The 24,089-nt window shown below is 39.5% G+C and overlaps 2 protein-coding genes and 1 non-coding gene across 3 annotated transcripts; 1 reads left to right on the top strand and 2 right to left on the bottom strand.

The window, feature by feature from the left end:
- The first annotated feature begins 32 nt into the window (after window positions 1–32).
- Window positions 33–8,563, top strand: LOC144659443 (vesicle-trafficking protein SEC22a-like). Its single transcript, XM_078519888.1, has 6 exons — window positions 33–371; window positions 1,811–1,974; window positions 3,331–3,501; window positions 6,647–6,774; window positions 7,370–7,432; window positions 7,735–8,563. The coding sequence occupies exons 1-6, from the start codon at window positions 196–198 to the stop codon at window positions 7,933–7,935; spliced, it is 903 nt and encodes a 300-aa protein (XP_078376014.1). The 5' UTR covers window positions 33–195; the 3' UTR covers window positions 7,936–8,563.
- Window positions 8,564–14,770: 6,207 nt separating this feature from the next.
- LOC144661595 (putative ATP-dependent DNA helicase RecS) lies at window positions 14,771–15,286 on the bottom strand. Its single transcript, XM_078522400.1, has one exon. It carries the CDS (start codon window positions 15,254–15,256, stop codon window positions 14,819–14,821), a length of 438 nt encoding a protein of 145 aa, XP_078378526.1. The 5' UTR covers window positions 15,257–15,286; the 3' UTR covers window positions 14,771–14,818.
- Window positions 15,287–19,425: 4,139 nt separating this feature from the next.
- Window positions 19,426–19,512, bottom strand: Trnal-gag (transfer RNA leucine (anticodon GAG)). The gene is given in 2 exon segments: window positions 19,426–19,460; window positions 19,474–19,512. It is a non-coding gene; the product is annotated as a tRNA-Leu (tRNA).
- Window positions 19,513–24,089: the final 4,577 nt, after the last annotated feature.

Genomic DNA, 24,089 nt, shown 5'->3' with positions numbered 1-24,089 from the left:
CGAGAATGCGCATGTACTAAACTACAAAACCACTGAGTACATCTCGGGCTCAAGTTGAAATCCAATATGGCTGCACAACAAAGACTTTCGGCTACGTTGGAAAACTATGATTTTTCGTTCGATAACGGCGTAAAGACCAATGAATTGCGTTCTTTTATGTAGCTTCTGGTTTTAAAATTCAGGTTGTGCTCCAAAATGGTTCTGTTCGCGATGATTACACGGATTTCCGATGGAATGCCGTTGTCAGCCTCAACGGATTTGGAGATGCATTTTGAACTGAAGGAAAGCAAGAGATTTGCCAAAACTTTGGCGCGAAAAGCTAATCAGTATCCCACCAGATGCACCATGCAATGTGGAAATCACACAGTCTAGTGAGTAACTGGTATAGCTTCTAAGAATCGAGAATATAAGTTAACGCAAAAAAAAAAAAAAAAAAAAAATGCAAGGAGCAGGTCTGAAAAAGATTGTTGCTGACTCTGTTCTTTGGCATGGCGCTACAACAGTGATTTATGTCTTTGCCTTTGGCTGAAACTCAAGTTTATTAACATTAATTCAAATCAAACTAATCTGAAAATCCAACATCAACACTCTTAAATTGAAATTTTTTAAATACATTTTGTAATAAATTGTCAAGGCCATTCCATTTTTTCTACCCCCCCCCCCCCCCCATAGATGAAATTTTTGAAAGTCATTTCTGAGGGGTAGCCCTGTCTACGGTGGCCCACATCTGCCACGGCAAAACTTACTTTTCCACGGCAAAACTCACTTTTCCACGGCAAAACTTACTTTTCCACGGCAAAACTCACTTTTCCACGGCAACTACAATTTTTAGCCATTTGATTTTGCCATTCGCCTGGCTTTCCTGTGCTTAATTTTATATCTGTGTCGTGATGCGAAGACTTCAAATTATTAGGAATTAAGCTGTACGTTTAAAAACGAATGTCATACCTACATGAACTCTTCCTCTTCCGCCATCTTGGATCACAATGTTGATAACAAGCTCCCGGAATGGCGGGAAATTGTTGACAGACAGAAACTGGACATCCAAAAGTAAGTTTTGCCATGGAAAAGTAAGTTTTGCCGTGGAAAAGTAAGTTTTGCCGTGAGAAAGTAAGTTTTGCCGTGGAAAAGTAAGTTTTGCCGTGGAAAAGTAAGTTTTGCCGTGGAAAAGTAAGTTTTGCCGTGGAAAAGTAAGTTTTGCCGTGGAAAATTAAGTTTTGCCGTGGCAGATGTGGGTCACCGTACCTGCGGCATTCTTCGATCTTCTGAATCATTTCTGAAGGGGTTAGGGAAAAGTTGGCTTTTTTCTGAAGGGGTTTTGTGAAATAAGGTTACTTCTGAGGAGGGGGAGAGGTCATCATGCTGGCAAGTTGATCTTTTTTTCGTAGGAGAGAAATTTTGACTTATCTCATCAATAGGGGGATGTGGATATAAAATGGAATTTCCCTGTAAGTGGGGCTAAACTGCAGAACAGCCCACAACTTATTTGCATCTTATTGATTCGAATAGCAATAGTTCCTACTGTTTCATACCTTTTCTTAAAAAAAATTCTGACTCGTTAATCTCCTTTGCAGGGTATTCTCCAGTTTTCCCAAAAATGGTCGAAAAAGGATTCCCCTTAGCCCCGGTCCCAGAAAAGGATTTTTTGTTGTTGTCTCCCAGCAAACAAAATAAATATTGCCTAACAATCAGCCAACAATTAGCTGATAGATGGCAGACAGTCCAACAACAGTCAGCTGTGGTGTTCATGAATACATGTAGTACCAATATATTTTATTTTACTTTATTTTATTATTTTTCTTCCATTCAGTTTTGTTAAGGCTGTTGGAGTCTGCTTCATGGCAGTTTGTGAAGGAACATATCCTGCGGTTTTAGTATTCTGTTTCCTTGAGGAGCTTCAGCGTGAGTTCATGATAACATTTCAGAGTCATGATGTCCAAAGAGCAAAGAGACCTTGCTCATTTATAGAGTTTGGTAAGCGTGCATTAATCCCAATGTATTTGCATAATACGTGTAGGATTTGGTAATCACATGATGCTGAACAAAATCATAAAATAATGACTTGTCCTGGCTGAAAAATTGACCTTACAGTCCGAACGCAGTTTGAACACAGACTTGATTTCTGGTTATACGTGTTTCATCAAACGCACATGGGTTTATAATCATGGCGGAGACGACTATCTTCTATTTATTGGCCATCTTCTATGTATTAATTGAAGGCACACGGGCAAGAATAACACTTCGAGTTTTGGCTAAATTGAACACTGTCAAAAACAACTCCGAATTTCACATGCAAATTGGTTTATGTGTGCTAAACACTGTCCTGTGTTTCATTTCGCTGGTCTTTCCGCCGATTTCGAAAAATAACACATGCAAAAAGACAAGGTTTTTGCTGGCGAGGTCTTTAGGACTTTTCTTTGACAAACGATAAACAAAGGAAACCTTTTGTTCCTCAAAACAATGAAACCAGCTAAAGTTTTAGGGTTACAGATATTATTTTAACCCTAACCCTAACCTTAACCCTAGAGTTAGCATTTCAAGTAAGGGTTACAGGCTTAGCCCTAACGTAAAAGCTAACCCCAAGGCCTAGGATTGGGGTTAGCGTTTCAAGTTAGGGTTAAGATCCGAGTCAGCCTTAACCCTAAGATTGCGCTTTTCTTGCAGCAAGCTTTCACTCCAGTTTGCTTGCGATTAGCTGTTTTTTGTTGTTTGGGGCAACACTATTTTGATTAAGGAATGCCAAGTAAACCCTAGAAGGAAAGATTTACATGCGATATGTCGAAAAACTCATACTGCTGGCTGACTGTGGAGAACGTAAGCTTTCAGTACAAAACGCTTTCCTTTTTGTATACATAATTTTTCGAAAACGAAGCAAATTCCAGCCAAATAAAATGCAAAACAATGTTTAAGACACGTAAACAAACTTGCGTGCGAAATTTGGAGTTGTTTGTGACAATGTTCAATTTGGCCAAAATTCAAAGTGTTACTCTTGCCCTTGTCATCGTGCCTTCAATTATAGAATAGAGAAAAAACTGTGTGGTCTATTTATAAAGCCGGTATGCAGACAGGATTTTACGAGCATTGGAAGCTACACGGTCAGATAAAACAGTTATCTGTTAAATGATTAATTTTTTCTGGGGGTGGGGACATTTGATCACTAACAATATGCTTGTAGTGGGGCATTTGAACAGCTTTTTGGCCCAGGGAGGTGGAAATTTGAATGCAAATTTTCCAAAAATTCAAATGCCAGGGGGGTTGCTGGGGGGATGTTGAACTTTCGATTTGACTGATACGTTAGGATTGATATTTTTTGTTAATATTATTTTCCAGATTCCTTTATTCAGAAAACCAAGCAACGATACAACAACACAAGAACTTTGACATCACGGCTTAATTTAAGCGAGATGAGTGAAGATTTACACAACAACCCTCCATTCCAGATTGTACAAACAGAACTTGGCCCAGAAAATAGTGCTGATGTCAAGACTTATAAAACAGGAGGTGAATGCTTGTACACTGTATGTTTGCCTTTAAATTTGTTTTCAGCTTGAATTTTACAAGATGGTAAGCGCATCATGATGATAAGTGTTTAATTGAATTCCGGACACAGTTGTCTGGGATTCAAACACTATTTTCAGAGGGTCCTCAACAGCACAGTTGTGTACTACTCATCTATAGCCGAAATAAAAAGATTACAAAGAAAAAAATCTCAATGTAGAGAGTTCACCCAAAAACTTTCATAATTAGCACAAGCAAACCTCGCATTTTCATTTACGATTATTTGCAATTGTGAGTCAGACAATTGCTTAAGTTGAAGGTTGCTGTACAATAACATCATTCAGTCCGTTTCTCCATTTTTTTTCTCGAGAGATAAGCAATAGGCTTTAAAGTTAAGCAACAAGCTCATTAGTTTTTGTGTTTTGCTGCAGCCGCAAGGGCTGCAAGCAAAACACATTGAGAGCTGAAGTTTGTGCCGTAAGGACCGTAAGGTGTAAGGTGTAAGTGCCGTAACAGAGGAGAAATCTGAACTACCGATGTCAATCAAATCCATGAACAAACAAAATCGAAACCAATGAACCGTAGCGCTGATCGCATTCGAAGTTACGGGCCAAAGTATTCGAACGCAAACCACGTTGGACACGTTGGAAAACAGAAAACCGATTTAAAAGTATATCGCATTGGGAAAGAAAACAAACTGTGGCGCGACCACTCCAGTTTTATGAGAAAATTATTCTGCAGTTTTCATCATTTACGAAAAGAGCGAAGACTTGGAACCTCGCCGAAGGTCATAAATATTTTCTCCAAAGGACCGGTTAGTGCACAGTTTGTAAACTTTCGCTTTGAAAATAAACTTACCCTCACCTTGTCTACACTGTCTACAGCATACTAGTACTGTATTAACTCTGAACTTCATATTTTAAAATAAAATGTATGAACGTGTAACTTGTCACGCAAAGACAGCTGGAAAGGAATATACCATGCTGGTAGGCTGCACCGCTAATTGTAGCTGTATTCGAGCTATATAAAAGACAGCTAGAAACGAATTAATACTAGTAACATCACAATGGGAAAGAAACTTATTCAGTGGTGCACACCGTCGAAAACAAAGAAATATTAAAGGAAGTTCTCATTCACCAGATTCACTGCATCAGATGCAACATTCGTCAGTTCGTGTTTAAATGCGTGGCGACCAGTTTGTTTACTAGTTATTAAAAAATAATACGGTCTTCATTTAATAAACAGTTCATCCTTAAATTTCAGCTTTTCTACGACTGACAGGTAGGTACTATAGTATAAGCCCCGCTAAAATAGCTGGAAAGGGAAAGTTTTTTGAAAAATGAATTTTTGACTGCCAGACGCGCTGGCGCCACATGTTTATTTTGTGAAGATTAATTAAACGCCGTGAAAAATAGAATTTGATGTCAGCGGCCACTGATCTTCGGCTACGCAGTCCTCAGTGAATCCTCCAACTTCACAAATTTCTAAAACTTTAAGAAAAGAACTTTCGCAGATCAATTGGTCCTTATCGATCTTCCGATCTTGTTGTGAAGACACTGAAATTCGACGAGTGTTCATGCGTGAAGGGATGACTGACGAATGATAATAATTATTTGTAAACTTTCGCTTTCAAAATGAACTTTGCGTTACGTTCAACGCCGTCTTTCTGTTGTTGTACGCCGGTGCGCGTGCGATTATTTATAATTTCTGAATTTTGCATATTTAACTCAGGGTGACACAACAAGTTTGTTAAGGTCGCGCAGGACCCTTGAATCATTAGTATGTATTTATTTAAAGAGTATGCACGAACTGCCGGACGACTGAAGCCGAAAAAAGAATATCATGAGAATGTTTGTTTTTTAACTCTTTTGTACAGTAATTACTAGAATTGTTCTCCGTTTTGTGCCACGTGCGCTGGAACATAGGGAATTATCATAATTAGATTCACAGCTTTGAATATATCAACGTTGTTGTAAACATTGATTCGGAAGGTCTTCGGAAGCCTCAAATGCAATTTTGTGTCAAGTTTTCTCCGCCGATATAGAATTTCAAAAGTTGATTCGCGAGGAACGTAAACTTGATGACTCTATTGTGCTATGACTAGAGCGAATTTTTAAATTTCCTTCTCAAAATGTAGATAGCACGTTTCAAAGTTTAGATTTCAATTTTTGCTCTCTTAAAAGCCATAATTGTAGAGTTTTGAACGATTCTTAGACAAGGCGTTATGATTTATCGCTAGGCTTTATGGTGCCCTGACTAGCTGAAAACTTGACAAAAATCGATTATCTGATATTTTAAGAGTTTGTAAATCAGAAACGTCATCTCCAATGAATCATAGTACATCTACCTTGTTAATTTTAGAGGAATCGATGTCAAAATGTAGTTTAAAGTGGTTCAAAATTTGGCTTATTTATTATGGGGTCCGCGCGACCTTAAGAGTTAGTTGTTCCAGTGTTAATTTGGTGAAGTGGTTAAAGAAACTTCTTTCACTTATATATATTGTTCTTATAAGGTCATAATTTCTTTTTCTTTTGTTAAAAGCTACCATTGTGAAATGATTCAAAAAATAACGGTAACCAGTGAGTAACGCCACTAAAAGAATACATTGAGTTCATTGGATTTTTTTATAATGTTAAGAGTTACTGTTTTTTATCAAAGAGAAATCATGTCAGAATTACGTTAACTTACTAGTAATTAAATTATGTTTGCTGTCTTTGATTTAAATAAATTGATCAGTAAAATTATCAGATTGAATTAAACAAAGTGACTACAATATAGTGCAATTATTAACCTGACAAAGTGACAGAAATAAAAGACGTTGGATTTCAATCTCACTCACTTGTCTTTCATCAACATTTCCCTAAGACTTTGCTCTAGCAGCAAAACACATGGACCCATTGGGGCCCTATTTTTATGCTTGAAACCAGAAACTCAAAATTCTTGGCTTGAGACTCAGGACTCAATTTTGAAAATTTTTGAGAATTGAATTTCAAGTTTCTAGTCTTGAGGATTAAGATGTTAGGGACTGTCAACTTTCTTTTGAATGGTACTGTTAGTGAAACACTAGACTGGTGACCTACATGCATGTTCAGACCATGTGCATAGTAACAGTATTCACTGCTCACAAACAGAAATCTCAATCTTTCAGGTCCAACAAGACGGCTTGAACCCATGACATGGCAGAGCATCACAGTCTGTGTTTTAGCAGGCCTTTGTGGGCTTCTAAACTTCCTTAGATGTTTCCCGTTTTTAAATGTTATTGTTATTGATGAGGAGGTGAGTGAGTTGTAACTTACTGTAATGCATGTATCTGATCTATAATGAGCTCTTTCTGCAATCCATGACTTATGTGTAAGAACAGTAATCAGTAACAAAAAGAAAAAAAGCCAAATATCTTCCCAGTCCACACCAGCTTCTTTGAGGTTGAAAAGGGCTGTTGAGAAGTGGGATCGAAACTGGCTGCCATGGTTCCTCCTTTTGGTTTCTGTGAGGTTAGATCAACAAATAGAGCTACTGACTGGATAGCATGAAGTGCTTCATTTCTTTTTGAGCCAAATTGACTATCGCCCATTGAAAATGACAGCCAGTAGTCTAATGATTATTGTTTTAAATAGTCAACATTCTGAAGTATTACAGTCACATTAAGCTACAATTTTTATTAATTTTTGTGTCCTTTTAAAGAGCAACTTGCATGAAATCATGTTCTATTAGAAATACAAAACAATGGTAGAACCCATCAGAATCACAGATTTCCAACAGAACATGGGTAAGGGTCTAGGGGTACTTATAAATTTTAATAAATGTCTACACTGTACATGTACACTGTGGACATTTAATATATGTTTGTCTTGTTGTTATTTCATTTGTATAGGCTGATGACACTTGGTTCTCAGCTGTTGGGTTTTTTCTTGCTGGTGTTATGAATTGTTGCCAGGTTTGTAGTTTGTTTTTGTTTTATTTGATTTTTAACTGTTAGTTAGTCCTTGCTCTTGAATGACTACAAGGGGCTTATTAGCGGCTTGGGAAAGGCAGAAAGGGACAAACCGTTGCCATAGGGCACATGTACACCAGTCTCTGGACAAAATTAATTCCTTGATAACAGTAAACTTCCTCCTCTTTCTATATATTTGTGGCTAGTTAGCCTTTTTATATAATTTTAAAATAATATTTATTAGGTTTTGTCAGCACTGTACAATTTTAGCCATGTTTTGACTTTATTTTTTATGTTTTCCACAGCTCTACCTTCTTCTATTTTCCATGAGATGGAGGATGCCGCTTGCAAGATCATTATTTGCCATGCTTCTACTTTTAATTTATTTGCTGCAAAACCTTCGGAACATCTGGCAGATCCTCTTTCATCTCACGGTTATCATTTTTGTGTTGTATCAAACTTCAAAGAGGCAACTACAAGAAAAGCCCCCAGATTACAATGTTTAGAATCAAGAGATGTATATGAAACATTTTTAATATAATAATACAAAAAAAGTTTTTAAAAAAGTTAGAAGTACATGTACTGTAAGTATGTATTCAAGAAAAAAGAACTTACTGACAGATGTTAAAAGTATACTTAATATTGTTAACAATGTTAGTTAATATTGCTCTGCTAAAGTCATAAGAGCTTTTAATATTTAAAACTTGAGAATAAGAAATAGCTAGAAGAACATCACGGTGTGTCTTCAAGAAAAAAGAACTTGCAGACTAATGACAATAATCTGCAGGCCTTCAAAGGTAAAAAAAGATCAATAAGTTTGTTCAATTTGCCTGTGCTCACGTGGTTGTTCACTGTGCCTGTAGACCTCTGTCACTGAAAATCAGTCATAAAAATTTTGCAAGACAGGAATGCTTTTTGTACAATACTTTAACGTGATATAGCTAAATGTATATGAACGTTTAGCTTTGATTAGGATGAGGTCACAGATCATCTTTGTTCATTGTTGTCACATGGGTATACATGATATTTTGGTGTCTTAAAAATAATAATATAATATGAAATGTGACAAGTGGATTTCTATCAAAATATACGTATAAGGCTGAAAACAACAATAAAGGGAGTACCTAAACTGTGCTAATTTAGGCGTTATTTCAGGAAAGTGCCAATAGAGACCAAGTTTAGTACAAGAAATGTTTTCCCTGTATCTTCGCCTTTGGTGTGTGATTCCCAATTTCTTCTTGCGTTCTTGACACTCTGTGTGGCTTTTTGATCTGATATAAAATACCCTGATGCATGGTCTTTTAGAGAAAGTTTGCCGAGGTCTGAGAAAATCATTTCTCAAACTCATTAATAATTCATCAAGTTAAAACAAAGAAAATTATAACCGTAACGGTGGTTTGGAAACCCGATCTTAATTAGCATAGATTTTTACGATTTTATTTCTTCGTTTACTCCGTAGTTTTTGTTTCGATTGAGAAGATATATCAAACACTGGAGACAGTGTTTCATCGGCTATCCAAACACCTCGAATTTCGTCAAAAATACTCCGCTGCGCGTCGTATTTTCAACTCTCTTCTCGGTGTTTGGATATCCCGATAAAACACTGCCTCTCGTGTTTGATATATTACTTCGAGGGCTGTACAGCATGTTCTTGGTTTTGTTTTAGGTTTTATTGGCTTATAACAAACGCTAGTAACTTGTGTACTTGTAAGGCTACCCTTCCTCGGTTGTTTTTCCAGATAGTTGAATGAGTTCTAAAGGAATATCGCCACCTAAACTTCTTTGCGACTGCCGCTATAAAGCACTACTGCGATACGTGACAATTCCCGTGGGCAAGACTTGTGAAGCAAGAATTTACCCTCCTTCCCGCCCTTCACTCGCGGAATAGTCAATACATTGTAAATACACATCATTTTACATTGTTTATGTAAAGCTAGAGTCGGAAACAAGAAGACGAAAAAATAGAGAGGAGAAAATGAAACGAAAAACTTAAGTTTGCCAAACTACATTTTACTCCTTACGAAAACAAATTAAAGCACTCAAGACCTGATACAGCAAGACGCAAGTATTTAACTTTCTTTGGAGGAGATGGCAAAAAATGTAACCGACCCCAAAAGCTCGAGAAAACGCGTGGTGCCTACTTTTAATCTCATAAAACAGAAGCGGTAAACTCGTACAACACATGATTAACTTTTGGTTGTGCACAAAAGTTATTTAAATGATAGTAACAATGCTAGTTATTTAGATGATACTAGTGAGAGTTCTTTATATATGAATGATATTTGTGACATCCCAGCGGAGAGCTTTAACGATGCTGTTGCGATGATTTTGGAATTAAAATCACATAAACCGTTCGAATCCAAGATGGCCCTCGCCCAATCATATTGTGCTCGCTCGCTCGCTCCAAAATACCCTTGCATTGCAGGCTAACACGGTTGACATGTTGCCCAGTCAGTCCCTGAACTATCAGGATCGGTCAGGGTTTTTAGGTATACGGTATACAGGGGCATTTTAAACTGGGTATACTGTATTTTAACCTAAAATTGGTATGCTGTATTTTTGACCTAAAACCAGGCCTTTTGTGGGCAAAAGGTATACTGTGTTTTTCCAAATTTTGGTATTTTGCATAATTTTGAGGGGAAATTTTGGGTATAGTGGGTACATGCTTTTCAGATATACTGGTATACCACGTACCCCCCTGGCCGACACTGAACTATCCCTACCCCCGCCTTACGCGAGATAGCTCAAACGGCACTTTGATTGTAGCTTTGATAACCTGACTCATGTAAGTGACACTAAATTATCTCTTGTTTCCGCTGCCCTTGAAACGTCACGTTTTACCCAGACGTCCTTTCGCGCGCAGAAACGCAACGAACAAAAATGGCGAAGGTTGTTGTGGTCCTTTCGACGGTTCTTTCCATGTTGTTTTTCACGCAATGCATTGCGATGCTGACTGGAGGAATATCGCGCCTGGATTTGAAGAAAGACAAGGAGAATATGGAGGTTATCAAGAAGGGAATAGGAATTGTTTTGGAGAGACTACAAAAACAAGATTCTTCCCATGTTTTGTACAAGCCGATCTGTGTACAGGCTTCGTCACAACCTGTACAGGGTGCTTTGTACCGTGTTGCGATGGAAATCGTACCTGAGGATAGCGCCCCTAGCAGACCGATTGATTTTGACTGTATTCCAGAAGCTGACCGCTCGCCACTGACGAAAGGAGACAAGAAATTTGTTTGCTTCAGCATATGGCAAAGAGTATGGCTACCCAAACACGAATCGTTTTTGGTGAATTTGGAAAACGAAAGTGATGTTCAGACATGTTTGGACGTCAACAACTAAAGGAATAACTCGACCGTGCATTCACATAAGACCTTTTCTCCTCCTATGGCAGAAGAGTTGTAGAGGGACAGAGAAGGAGGACATTTTTACATTGTATGGATTCAAGAGTTTTCGAGTCTCTTGTGTTTACTGCACAAGATCGCTCTAGGAGAGATAATGATACAAATAACTTTTAACGAACCGACTATTAAGTGACTTAAGTTAATGCTGGGAAAATGTATGAAATCATAGTGTGAATTTAGGCCATGTGTTATTATTGTATGTGGTACTCGGGATGTAGATTACAGTGTACTACTGGTAAGTGATTTGGTGAGCTGGGTAAAATACCCGTTTGTTGCATGAATTTCACCACCTATGAAGGCTGGTGAATGGGAAATTGGTAGGTTTGGAAGCCCTTTCTCTTCACTAGTACCCGCCTATACTAGCATAGCAAAGAAATTTCTAGTTTCAAATCTAAGTGACATTCCTGCGAGCATGCTGCGTGGAGACGAGTGACTTATCTTCTTGAAAATATGCCCCACTAGTACTAGTACCGTATGTAAACATCACCCATGTAGCTACCCACAGTTTCAGGCTGTACAGTGAAACAACACTTCTATAATATGGAAAGTTCACTTGGTCGTAGAGTAGCCAGAATTTGTTTAATCTATACCCTCTCTCCTCCTCTCTCCGTGGACGTTCCTGAGGCAATCATAGAATGCAAGGGCGCGAGTGACTCAATAGATTTAGGATGCGACAGTAACGGCAGCCTCTGCTGGGGAAAGAGATCCCTACCTTAAATAGTTTATATAATACAGCCACTGCCATAAAATGGGTACTCGGCTCTGCCTCGTGGGTGTCCATTAATTGTAATTCAGTGAGCTGGTTTCTTCACATTAATTTAGACTTTGCATGTTGTCTATGGAGGATACCCTTTGAGTACTTGTGTGTAGAGTCTTGCTTGATCTTTGCAGAGATTTTGCTAAGGAGATCAAACAGGACTCTGCTTGCTGGGTTGTTGAAAGGTGGTTGTGTTTGAAATCTCCAAACACTATGATAGAATTTTTTCAAAAAGTCTTACTACTTTGGCAAGCAAAAAATGGCCAGTAGTTTAAAGTGCCCTCGCTTCTTGATCGTTTGTTTGTTTTTTGCAACAGAAGGGTTTATCATGGATTGTTGCTGTTGTTTTATTTGTGAAGATATAGCCAGAATATCATAAAAAAATCACGTAGTTTAGTCCTAAGAATCTTGCAGATAATTATCTATTTTATAAACATTAAGAAAACTGTGTCATTAACAAGAGACAGTATAAAATCAATGTAAAAATAATTATTGTTCAGTAGTGGTAGAGGTTGGATTACATGTTGATCCTTAAAAGATTTATTGTTACCTAGGAGGACATGATATCCTTGGCAAGTAAAAATGGAAATTTTTTCTGTTACAATTATTATGATTACAGCGAGTAAAGAATATGCTACTTTTGATTGACTAGTTGAGTGGTTTTTATTTCACTGTAGATGATAATTCAACAACAACAGCAATCTTTTATTTCGTGCCCAGAAGAGTTCAAAATTATACTGTCAGAAGAAACTCTTTTCAGAAGGGCTGATAAAAAGGAAGAGGCATTTCATTTTCATTTCTTTTTTTTTTTAGTTCAAACCATTTACTTATTTGCATAATTGTGGAAAATGATATTTCTTCGCATTTCCTTGTAATCGATCATCCTGTTCTCCACAAATGACAGTTATTGAGTACCGGTACCTTTTGTGACCCATCCACCTCCTCTGGTGGCGGTTGACAAGCTCTGTGTATCTCCATGTTGCATGCCTGCTACCTTATCAGTTGTGAGCTTTCTCTGTTTCTGTAGCATGAAGCAACAAGTAGTATTTCTACTCCTCCTGGATGGGATGCTTGTTTTTTGCAGGGGGTACTCTCTGAAAAGTTGGGCGGGGGTGTGCCGCACACTTCTTGAAACCCTTACATAATTTCTAACCAAAATATGCAATTTTCTGACCTGACCCAGGAACAGGGTCTGTACCCTTTTTCATAAACAATTTTCCAGGACTTTTCAAGGACTCATTTTGATTTTTCACAAAATTGTCATTTACCCTTTCACTCCCAAGATCCCATATTTTTTCTACTTACCATCTGTAACTTTCTTGTATAGTAATGTTAGTTCTGAGAATTCAGTTGTTACTTGAGATTAACAGATTTCCAGAGCTTTCCAGGACCAGTTGTCTTTTTCCAGGACTCTCCAGTCCTGGAAATGCCACAATAAAATTCCAGGACTATCCAGGTTTTCCAGGACCCGTACGAACGTGCAGGATTTCAGCTTTGGATTTGCAATGTTAATTTAACCGCAGATAACAACACAAATAGGGTCTTAAAAGGGGGACTCAAGGTGAGGGTGGGTCCTTTTTGTCTCGTGTCATCATGACGTTGTCATGACGACACGAGATAATTCTACAAGGGGAAATGGTGTATTCCATGCGTGTTTGCTTTCTGAGGCCGCCGAATTTTCCCGCCATGTCAACATTTTTCCCGCCATGTCAACATTTGCTTTGTGAGGCCGCGAAATTTTCCCGCCATGTCAACATTTGCTTTCTGATCTGAGGCCGCCGGAATTTCATATCAAAGAACAGATAATGTTTCTTTATACAAATTCTTAGTGGTCCAACAGGCAATATAAATGGAACAGAAATAAGGCCCTTTTTAGCTGACAACAGTGCCGCTCCGCTAACAAACTGGCTAGTGAAACCCTACCCGGACAGAGGACGCCTGACTCAGGAGTAGCCTGTGAACAGGCTCTCCGGTCGGGGAGGGGGCGAAAAAAAGAAAAAAGGAAGAGCGGAGGGGGGGCTGGGAGAGAGAGCCTGTTGACAAAGCATGGAGGCGGCCATTCCGCCCCTTTTTATAAACCTGTCATCATCTGTCACTAATCTGTCGACAACGTGTCATCAACTCCACCTTCTCCGCCTAGATGCATTGGAATGTAATTAGAGCGTACTTGAAAATGACAGCTCGCGGGAAAAAACCGCGCTTTTCTCCAATATGGATCGGAGCGATCCTCATTGCCGCTTTTGTAAAAAGTCTTTGAGCAGTTCAAAAAGGGTAAATTCTGTGCCGGTTTTCGATGTTTCTAAAAATATTCTTCTTGTTGTCCCCGGACACGATAGCGTCGTCGTGGCAGAGGCCTTGGAAATCCTTGGATTACAAGTAGAAAAGAAAGAGGGGTTTTCAGTTCTTTGTTGCATGCCGTGTGCTCGACAAGCTGTTCGCCTCTCTCATTCAGTTTCCGTCTTCACAAGCCGATGCAGTGAACCGTCTTTAAGTGTGAAAGACCCTTCGCCTGACTCATCAATCGCTAGCGGATCTCCCGAAAGAAATACAACGAGTACAAAACGATCGGTGGAGTTTCGTTCGCCGGCCGGTGTTACACCTTCGGCAAAGCGAAATAGAGATAGTGTTTCCGCTATTAAAACTTCGCGCAGGACACTAGCTTTTACGGACTATGGTAAATAAAGGTGACGGGCCTACACGACTCCTACGTTCGTGACATTTGTAAACTTTGCCGTTTTATGTTGAGTTCGGTCTTTCGACCTTGTTTGCTTCTGACTTATTTCTGAGGGTACTGTTATTATTTGGAGGCTTTATGTATTGAATAGAGCCGTAAGATTGTGGCCATTTAAGTGTCTAGAGGTCATTAGTCCGCGCTGCGTGGTTTCCGTTTGTAAAGTTGAATGACACCTCTAAATCTGTGCCACATGTTGTGCTAGTTCAGTTTGTTTTGGCTCAATAATATTTGCAAGATATGCTTTAGGCTCTCAAAATGTTCGCCCTGGAAGGACAAGATCTGAAATGCGGACTAATGCGCGCGGACTAATGACCTCTAGACACTTAAATGGCCACAATCTTACGGCTCTATTCAATACATAAAGCCTCCAAATAATAACAGTACCCTCAGAAAGAAGTCAGAAGCAAACAAGGTCGAAAGACCGAACTCAACATAAAACGGCAAAGTTTACAAATGTCACGAACGTAGGAGTCGTGTAGGCCCGTCACCTTTATTTACCATTGGCCATCTTTCAGCTCTTTCGCCCAAACTGGAGAACACAAACTCTCTGGGCTTCCATAAATAATATCGACGTCTGCGGTAGCTCGCAATTCTCGTTCCATTTCTTCATCGCATAAACCAATGGCGAATGCCTTTAATCCAAGTCGCCTCATTTCTTCGACCTGATCTTTCATGATAGAAACTAAAGGCGTTACGACCAAAACTGACGTTTTATCTAAACTCCACAACACTTTTAGTACACGTGGAAGAATTTGAAAAATCAAACTTTTCCCAAATCCAGTGGGAAGGATTCCAAAGACATCTTTTTTCTCGGCCAGTGATCGTAAGCAACGTTTCTGTTCCTCTTTAATCTGTCGTATGTGGACGAAATCTTTTAAAGAATCGTCCAACGCACGTTCAAAGAGATCGTTCGTAATTCGCAAAGACGCCATGTTTTCACTTCATAATAAGCCGCATTCCATCGCGTCCGTATATATTTACGGTGTCGGCAAATTGAGATATGTTGATAAGACCTGTCAACAGTCAGTGATTCGACCAATCAGATGTTGCACTAGAATCTCGTGCACGGAACGGCGGAAAAAAAGCTTTGTCCGCAGGCTCCCCCGATTTTGAGTCCCGACCCGACACATAACTCGGCTCGCTCCGCTCGCCGAAAACATCATCGGGAGCCTGCTCGCAGGCTAACTCAGGAGGAGAGAAAGTTTACAACCTAAAGTTCGGTGCGCTACGATCTGTAGTGGAACGAGCATTTGGCACGTTGAAAGTTCGTTGGAAAATTGCGTTGAAAAAGGTTGAACAAAAAACGAACATCCTAAAAAAGACTATGATTGCTACGTGAGTTTTGCACAACATTTGTATTTAAAGGGGTGACCTTTGTGGCACGAATAACAACGATTTAATAACAGAAGATAAACGATTAAATAAAGACAATTATTTTGATGCCAAATCTTTAAAAATGTCAACTGTGGCGTTTGTTTGTTCCATTTGCCTGCTCTGGCGTCACGGAACATTTCAGCCGATCGTTCAAATCTTGCGTTGTGCTGTTCCATACTTTTTCCCACATTTCAATAAAAGAACTCTGCCAGTCTGGAGTCGAGAGGGAAATGATATTTGATGAGTTTTCTTAGGATTGAAGAGCAGAAATGTCAATCTAAAGCGCAAAACATACATTGTTTTGTATTTTTTTGACCCGAAGATTGACCTGAGTCAATAGGCACTAGTCTACATGTAGCTTCATATATCAGTGCTGTGAATTCCACGCTACAATATAACACAACTTTACAGACGACAACAACAGCCTTTTCAGTGGATGAATCAGAAGCTCTAAAGAGGAATACGCGTACATGTGACGCATTTTTTTCTTTAAATAGCTGCACGCTTTTCAATTTTGGATATATTTTAGCTGCAGCCAGCAGTTATCAAGAAAAATACAGATAAGTTTTACGTTCTTAAAATAACATTCTAACCTTTGCGACAAGATTGTACTGAAAATCAACGAAAATTAATTGTAACTCAAGCAGAAAACGCGTAGAAGAAGAATGAAATACACCAGGTTATTAGAAACGCATAATACAATGTACTAACCGAAAGAGAGAAATTATATTGATGAGTTCTTTTAGATCTGAAAAGCAGAAGGCCAGAGACTAAGCGCGGGCCGGCCGAAAATAGCGAAGGAAATGACTGTAATTTACACGTTCTTCAGCCACTGCATTGTAGCTTTGGCGTTACAAAAACATTGAGACCGGCTCAAGAGTGACCAAAATCAAATTTCTCCTCACAATATCAATACTAAATCAGGAGAAGAGGTTATAAGAATTAACAATACCATCACCACTCGCAAGTCATTATCACACAACAGGCTAAGCGGTCACGAATAAACACCCTAAGCAATACTTGATATAGCGTGAAGAAAGCACATGGAAGTCATAGTATAAGTATACAGTAGTATGAATGCTTAGTGAACTGTTCAACGCCGTTGAACGGCCAGATGCTGAAGTGTACTTTGAATTTTATTTTTTATGTTAGATACACGCTTTTCAATTTTCGATATCTTTGCAAGCAATAAATATACATGAAAAGCGATCTCTTTTATAAATAAACTCTGAAAAGTGACACGAGACACTAAGCCCAGAGGGCTTTTGATTACCCGGTCATGGTATTAAATGAGGTTGTAGGGATCAATCGCGAAGTCACGTGTTTCCCTCACTCACTCACTCGAACAGTCGACTCTGATATTAAACCGCAATTAATTCATGCATTTAACGGTGAACGTGCAGGCAGAAAGGTTCTTCAAAACGCCATTCAGCACATGTCAATAATCAAAGGCTCTTCGAGCAACCTCATGGTAATTTGGTAATTCGATGAAGTGCCGACCTTCGCATCATGAGTTGCGTCATTGATGGTTCGTGCTCTCAGGTGTCGTAGCGCTATTCCAGGGTCGAAACCAGGTATATGGGATCAGGGATCACAGCCTTGGGATCAGGATCACAGCCTCGGGATCGGGATCATAGACCCGGAATCCCGGGTCAAAAGTCATGGGATCCGGATCGGCCAATCAGATGGGATCAGAATGGAATCAGGGATCAAATGTTGCCACATTTTGGGGATCAGGAATCACAATTTAGAGCTAAAATTTGGGATCAGCGATGAAAAAATATACCTGGTTACGACCCTGCTATTCAGTTTTCACCACAAAAATATTTACCGGTTAGTGTATTACCTTTGATCTTTTTTAGCATTATAAAGTAAATTTGTTTTGTGAATATCTTCACTTTTCTGTCAGCACGTATAGCGTTATTTTTGAGCAGCGGATAAAATTTTAGAGAAAGATACGCCCGAGCACTTCGTGTTTCTGCTCGACTCAAAAAGATGAAAAACAGACGACGTGACACGAGGTGACGTGACGCGAAACAAAAACGTTCTGTGGATGTGGTGTTAACTAAAACACGTCACATGGCGAGCGTAATAATTTTTTAACCGTAACTACATGTAACTAATAGCTGCTATCAGTAATGTCACAATTTCACTTTATTTGCCTTTCAATGTTTTCTTGCGTGAATGGGTCATTGATAGGTTTTTTTCTTCAAATAAGCGTTCAATAATGTGCCTTTGAATGTTTTATTTTTCCATGGGAATTGTGTCATTGATGGATCGTGCTCTAAGGCTTCGTAAGGCGAATTTTATTTCATCACAAAAATATTTAAGGGTAACCTTTGATCCTTTTTAGCATTAGGTAAATTTGTTTTGTGAATATGTTTACTTTTCTGTCAGTACGTATAGCGTTATTTTGAGCAGCGAATAAAACTTGAGAGAGATGCGCATTTCTGCACGACTCAAAAAGATGAAAAACGGGTGACGTGACACGAAGATAATGTGACGTGAAACAAAATCGTGCAGCATGAATGTTGTGTTTACTTAAACGCGTCACATGGTAAGGGTAACTGCATGTAGCTTACAGCTGCTATCAGTAATGTCACAATCTCACTTCATTTGCGTTTGAATGTTTTCTTACGAGAATGGGTCATTGATAGCGTATGCTCTACGGCTTCGTAGAGCGAATTCTATTCTCTTTTATCACCATAGGATAAGTGTAATTAATCTTCTTTCGATTTGTTTTGTGAAAATTCAACCTTGTTCCCTGAAAGAGAGAGACCCTGGAAACGAGGTTGCAGGATAATTTGTTTTTAATTGACATGTGCTGAATGGCATTTTAAAGAACCTTTGTGTCAGCACGTTCACCGTTAAATTGCGGTTTAATATCAGAATGGAGTGAACGAATGACGGAAACACGTCACCGATCACTTCGAGAATGATCACTACACCTCATTACCATTCGGTAAAAAGGGTATCAATTTTCGCTTTCTTTATCCTTAAATAGGGTCAGGGTTTAAGAACCTTGGCGGCACACCCCTATCCGAAATTTATGGGAGTAACCCCCCCCCCCCCCCACCCCCCGCACGCGTCCTGCATACTGCTAGTATCAGCAATGTCGAAATCATCAATTGTGTAAGTAAAAAATAAAGATGGTTAATTTTAAGCTCAGTGATAAAGTGTTATGAAGATGAAGTGTTCAACATGACAAGAGCGTAGGACAAAGAAAACATCTGAGTCCCCGACGGGAATCGAACCCATGGCCTCCCAAATACCGGTTGGGGGTTCTAACCAACTGAGCTACGAGAGACTCGTGGTGAGCTGGGCCATTTACTAGGTTGATATGTGACACGCGTCCTGCATACTGTTTGGATCAGCAATGTCGAAATAATCAAGTGTGTAGTAAATAAGAAAGATGTTCCTGACATGACACGAGCTTGGGACAAAGAGAAAAAATCTGAGTCCTCGACGGGAATCGAACCCATTGCCTCCCAGATACAGGTTGGGCGCTCTAACCAACTGAGCTACGAGAGACTCGTGGTGAGCTGGGCCATTTACTAGGTTGATATGTGACATCGTCCTGCATACTGCTGAGATACTGCTGGGATCAGCAATGTCGAAATCATCAAGTGTGTTGTAAACTATAAAGATGGTAAATTTTAAGTTCGGAAATAAATAATGAAGATGAAGTGTTCAACATGACAAGAGCGTGGGACAAAGAAGAATTCTGAGTCCCCAACGGGAATCGAACCCATGACCTCCCAGATACCAGTAGGGACCTCAGTAGGGCGCTCTAACCAACTGAGCTACGCGGGACTCGTGGTGTGTTGGGTCATTTACTAGGTTGATATGTGACACGCGTCCTGTCCTGCATAGTGCTGGGATCAGCAATGTCGAAATCATCAAGTGTGTTGTAAATAATAAAGAGTGTCCTGTCAGGACACGAGCATGGGACAAAGAAAAAATCTGAGTCCCCGACGGGAATCGAGTCCATGGCCTCTCAGATACCGGTTGGGGGCTATAAACCAGCTGAGCTACGAGAGACTCGTGGTGAGCTGGGCCGTTTACAACGTTGATACATAATGGGCTCCTGGTTGATATCTGACATGCGTCCTGCATACTGCTGGGATCACTGAATGACGAAATAATCAAGTGTGCAGTAAATAATAAAGATGTTCCTGACATGAGACGAGCGTGGGACAAAGAAAATATCTGAGTCCCCGTCCTCCCAGTAACCGGTTGGGCGCTCTAACCAACTGAGCTATGAGAGACTCGTGGTGAGCTGGGCCATTTACAGGTTGATATGTGACACGCGTCCTGCATACTGCTAGGATCAGCGATGCCATTGCTGATCCTAGCAGTATGCAGGTAAGTAAAAAATAAAGATGGTAAATTTTAAGCTCAGTGATAAAGTGTTATGAAGATGAAGTGTTCACAATCATGGTGTTCAACATGACACGAGTGAACCCATGGCCTCCCAAATACCGGTTGGGCGCTCTAACTAACTGAGCTACGAGATACTCGTGGTGAACTGGGCCATTTACTAGCTTGATATGAGACACGCGTCCTGCATACTGCTGAGATCAGCAATTTCGAAATCAACAAGTGTCTAGTAAATAATAAAGATCGTCCTGACATGACGCGAGCATGACAAAGAAAAATTCTGGGTGCTCGACGGGAATCGAACCCATGGCTTCCCAGATACCGGTTGGGCGCTCTAACCAACTGAGCCACGAGAGACTCATGGTGAGCTGGAGCATTTACTAGGTTGATATGTGACACCCGTCTTGCATACTGCTGGGATCAGAAATTTCGAAATCATTAAGTGTGCAGTAAATAATGAAGATGGTCTTAACATGACACGAACGTTGGACAAAGAAAAATTCTTAGTCCCCGATGGGAATCGAACCCATGCCTGGCTTCCCAGATACCGGTTGGGCGCTCTAAACCAAATGAGTTGCGAAAGACTCGTGGTGATCAGCAATGTCGAAATCATTAGGTGTCTGTGTAGTAAAGAATAAAGATGGTAAAATTTTAAGCTTGGTGATAAATAATGAAGATGAAATGTTCAGCATGACACGAGCGTGGGACAAAGAAAAAATAGTGCTTTTAATTTCATAAACAGCTCAAACAAAAGTAAAGTGTAACTTTAGAGCAAGGGAAAGGAATGAGAAGAAAAAAGAAACTGGGCGCGCAAAGGAAAGTACGTGGGAAACTAGAAACCAGGATGACTTGACTGACAGAGCAAACATAATAACGTCTGTGTTTAGAAATGAGCAAATTAAAGCAAAAATTGTTTAATTAATAGGATCATTTACCTAGGCTCTTTACTTCTGGTCATCAGGGAAAGTAGCGTGAGAAAATACGAGAGCGTTTCACCTTGCGCGGTCTTAATTAAGATCCCCCGTTGTGAGAGAGATTTCTGACCCTAGAAAATTCCATACCGGCTAATAACTTGGCTAAACGAAGTTCCGCGTGTCTTATCGAGGATTACCCCGTAAAAAAGCAATCAAAAAGGGAAAACTGAAGTCTGTTCAGTTTAAGTATAATCTGTCCAATGGTCTATCTAATCTCACTAATTAGGTCCTTCAGCAATTTTCCTTCCGTTCCTAACTTTTTCCTTAGGGTTACAAGGTTCCTTAAATAACCTGCCCGAGAAACGTGTTTTCGGAGAGCTCTGTTCCCACTTTTGCTTCTTCTTGATGGCTCTGTTTTTATCTGCATGGGAGACTTTTTTTGCCATCTCGCGCGCGACGAGTTCTCGCGAAATGTTTTCCGGCCCAGAGAGGGCGAGCGGACCCAGCAGGAGTCATCTCTATTTCTATCGGCTTCGTAGACTTGGTAATGGCCAGTAAGCTTTGCGGAACCTAAGAAGCGTATTTTGACGGTTTCCCACGAAACTTGGCCCGACGTTCCCTAACAGAAACCGTGTAAGAAATTTCCTATTGCCGATCTTTCCTACCATGGAGGCGAACATGAGTTATCGCGCGCGCAGAACATTTTTATACGTACTGCTGATATTGGAAAGATTTGGCTCATACTGTTAACCGCTAAGTCCATTTATTTTTTATACTTAATTTGTTAGTTTTAAAAAACATTTCTTTATGAGAAAGATACCCACAGGAATATAATTTTTTCGGGGGTCTTATTCTATAATCTATTTTCCTTCCCTTTTTACAGCCTAAGTTTTTCAAAATTAAGTTTTTTTAAAAAAAAAAAGATTAGTCTTTGGATTTTATAAAAAAGACTTTATTCCCCAAAAGTTTACACCCTCAGATGAAAAAAAAAATAGCGAAACTAGCTTCATTTAGGCCGGCATGCCTCTGCATTCTTATTGCAGTGAGAGACAATTCAAGACAATAGAGAGATGAAACATGGCTACGCCTTTACGAGTACATGCCCGGGAAATGAAAATATTTACTCCGTGAAGTGTACCTGAAATAACACTTTACTTGTTACGTCGAATCATGCGCCAATGCGCGCATTTTGCAGTAACGTCTTGCTGCACGTGAGAAATTTGCACGTTCAGGATTGTAATTATTATTTATCCATGCGCACCTTAGCACACTTGCGATTTCAAATTTCGCAACCGACTTTTAGTTTGCTCCAACTGAAACTTGTGGAAGAAGTTAGATCTACTTCGCGTTACATTCAGTACCGATCTTCCGCCAACCTCAGGTAAACAAATCCGCTTTTAAGGGATACAGCGAGTTTTGCTGACATTTAGCAAAAGTTGTCCACTTTGGCATGAAACTGAAACTTTGCTTGGCAGGTGAGAGAACGTTCCTTTAACGGCGTAATCTGCACATGTGGTTCTCAAAACCGTCAGCATTTTAGCTACTGAACTGCACTATATATTCCTAACTGGTAGCCGTAAAACTTCGAAGGACAACATAGATTTCTTTTATTTTTTTCAGAAGATCTTTGGAAACAGTCACCAAGTTCAAGTAGACCAAGTATGTGGCCACAGACAAGACAGGAAAGGCGATGAAAAACTGAATGCCCGCCTTATAGAGGTAGATTAAGAACTGAATTTAGAACTGTCTTCTCTTATAGAATCAACAGATAGATTATTTTATTTGAGACTTCAAAATAGGATTTTTACTGACACTTTGAACGCTAATGACCGCGAATTACTGTCACCTAGTTCCTTTGTATTTAAACTCGAAACTGCAACCGTTATCTTTCTTCGTGATTTGTATTGATTCAGGATGAAGCTAGATGACTTCGAAACGTTGTAGTTTTATTTCGCACATTTTCATAGTCTATTATATTTTAAAATGTTCTCCGGCTAAGCATAAGCAAATACCCTATCTTTTGAAATTCCACCCTTTAGGGCATAGTTTATGCATGTGGGTTTCAGAATTCTCAGCTTTTTAGCTACTGATCAAATGCGCCATACCTAAGTGGTAGTCGTTAAACTTCGGTGGATAATATACATTTCTTAAGCTTCTTTTATTATTTTTAGAAGATCTTTTAGGGACTCTTTGAATTCTCACCAAGTTCAAGTATGCAGCAAGACAAGAAAGCCGGGCGCAATGAAAAACTGAAGTCACGCCTAACAGAGGTAACTTAAATCTTATTTGAGGCTATAGAAAAATGGATCAAAATGGCATATAAACGTCGTAGTTTGATTTCGCTGATTTTGTCTATTTTCATAGTCAATTGCATTTCAAAATATTATCCTATTTTAATTCTATTGCCAAGCAAAAACCCGATCTTTCTACCCGTTAGGGCGACATTTACTCGTGTGGTTCTCAGAATCGTCAGCATTTTAGCTACTGGACGGCAGCATCCCTAAGTGGTGGCCGTCAAACTCTGGTGTATAATATACATTTTTCTTTTTTTCTTAGAAGATCTTTTGGGGACTCTTTGGATAAAGCCACCGAGTTCAAGTAGGTCAGTGGCTACAGACAAGACAAGAAAGGCAATGAAAAACTGAATGCCCGCCTTAAAGAGGTAACTTAAATCTTATTTGAGGCTATAGAACAAGACTATATAGCTACTTCTGAAAATTTTTACGTGTCTAAACAAAAACTCGGTAAAACTAATCTAAGAATGGTAACTAGGGCTCTACAAGTAATTCAAAGCGCCAGCAAAAACCCGGCGATCTTTCTATCCTTTTAGCCCAGGGCGTCATTTACTCGTGTAGTTTTCAGAATCGTCAGCATTTCGGCTACTGAACTGCATTATTCCTAAGTGGAAGCCGACAAAATTCAAAGAACAATATATAATACATTTATGTTATTTCTTCAGAAGATCTTTGGATACAATCACCAAGTTCAAGTGTGTGGCCACAGACAAGACAGGAAAGGCAATGAAAAATTGAATGCCCGCCTCATAGAGGTAACTTAAGAGCTGAATTTAAGTCTTGTCTTATATATTCACAAGATA

This window comes from Oculina patagonica, chromosome 7, assembly GCF_052425735.1.
Source record: "Oculina patagonica isolate OP01 chromosome 7, crgOcupat, whole genome shotgun sequence".
Taxonomy (NCBI): Eukaryota; Metazoa; Cnidaria; class Anthozoa; order Scleractinia; family Oculinidae; genus Oculina; species Oculina patagonica.
Note: the sequence above shows the minus strand (reverse complement) of the source record. Positions and strands in the feature narration are given on the sequence as shown.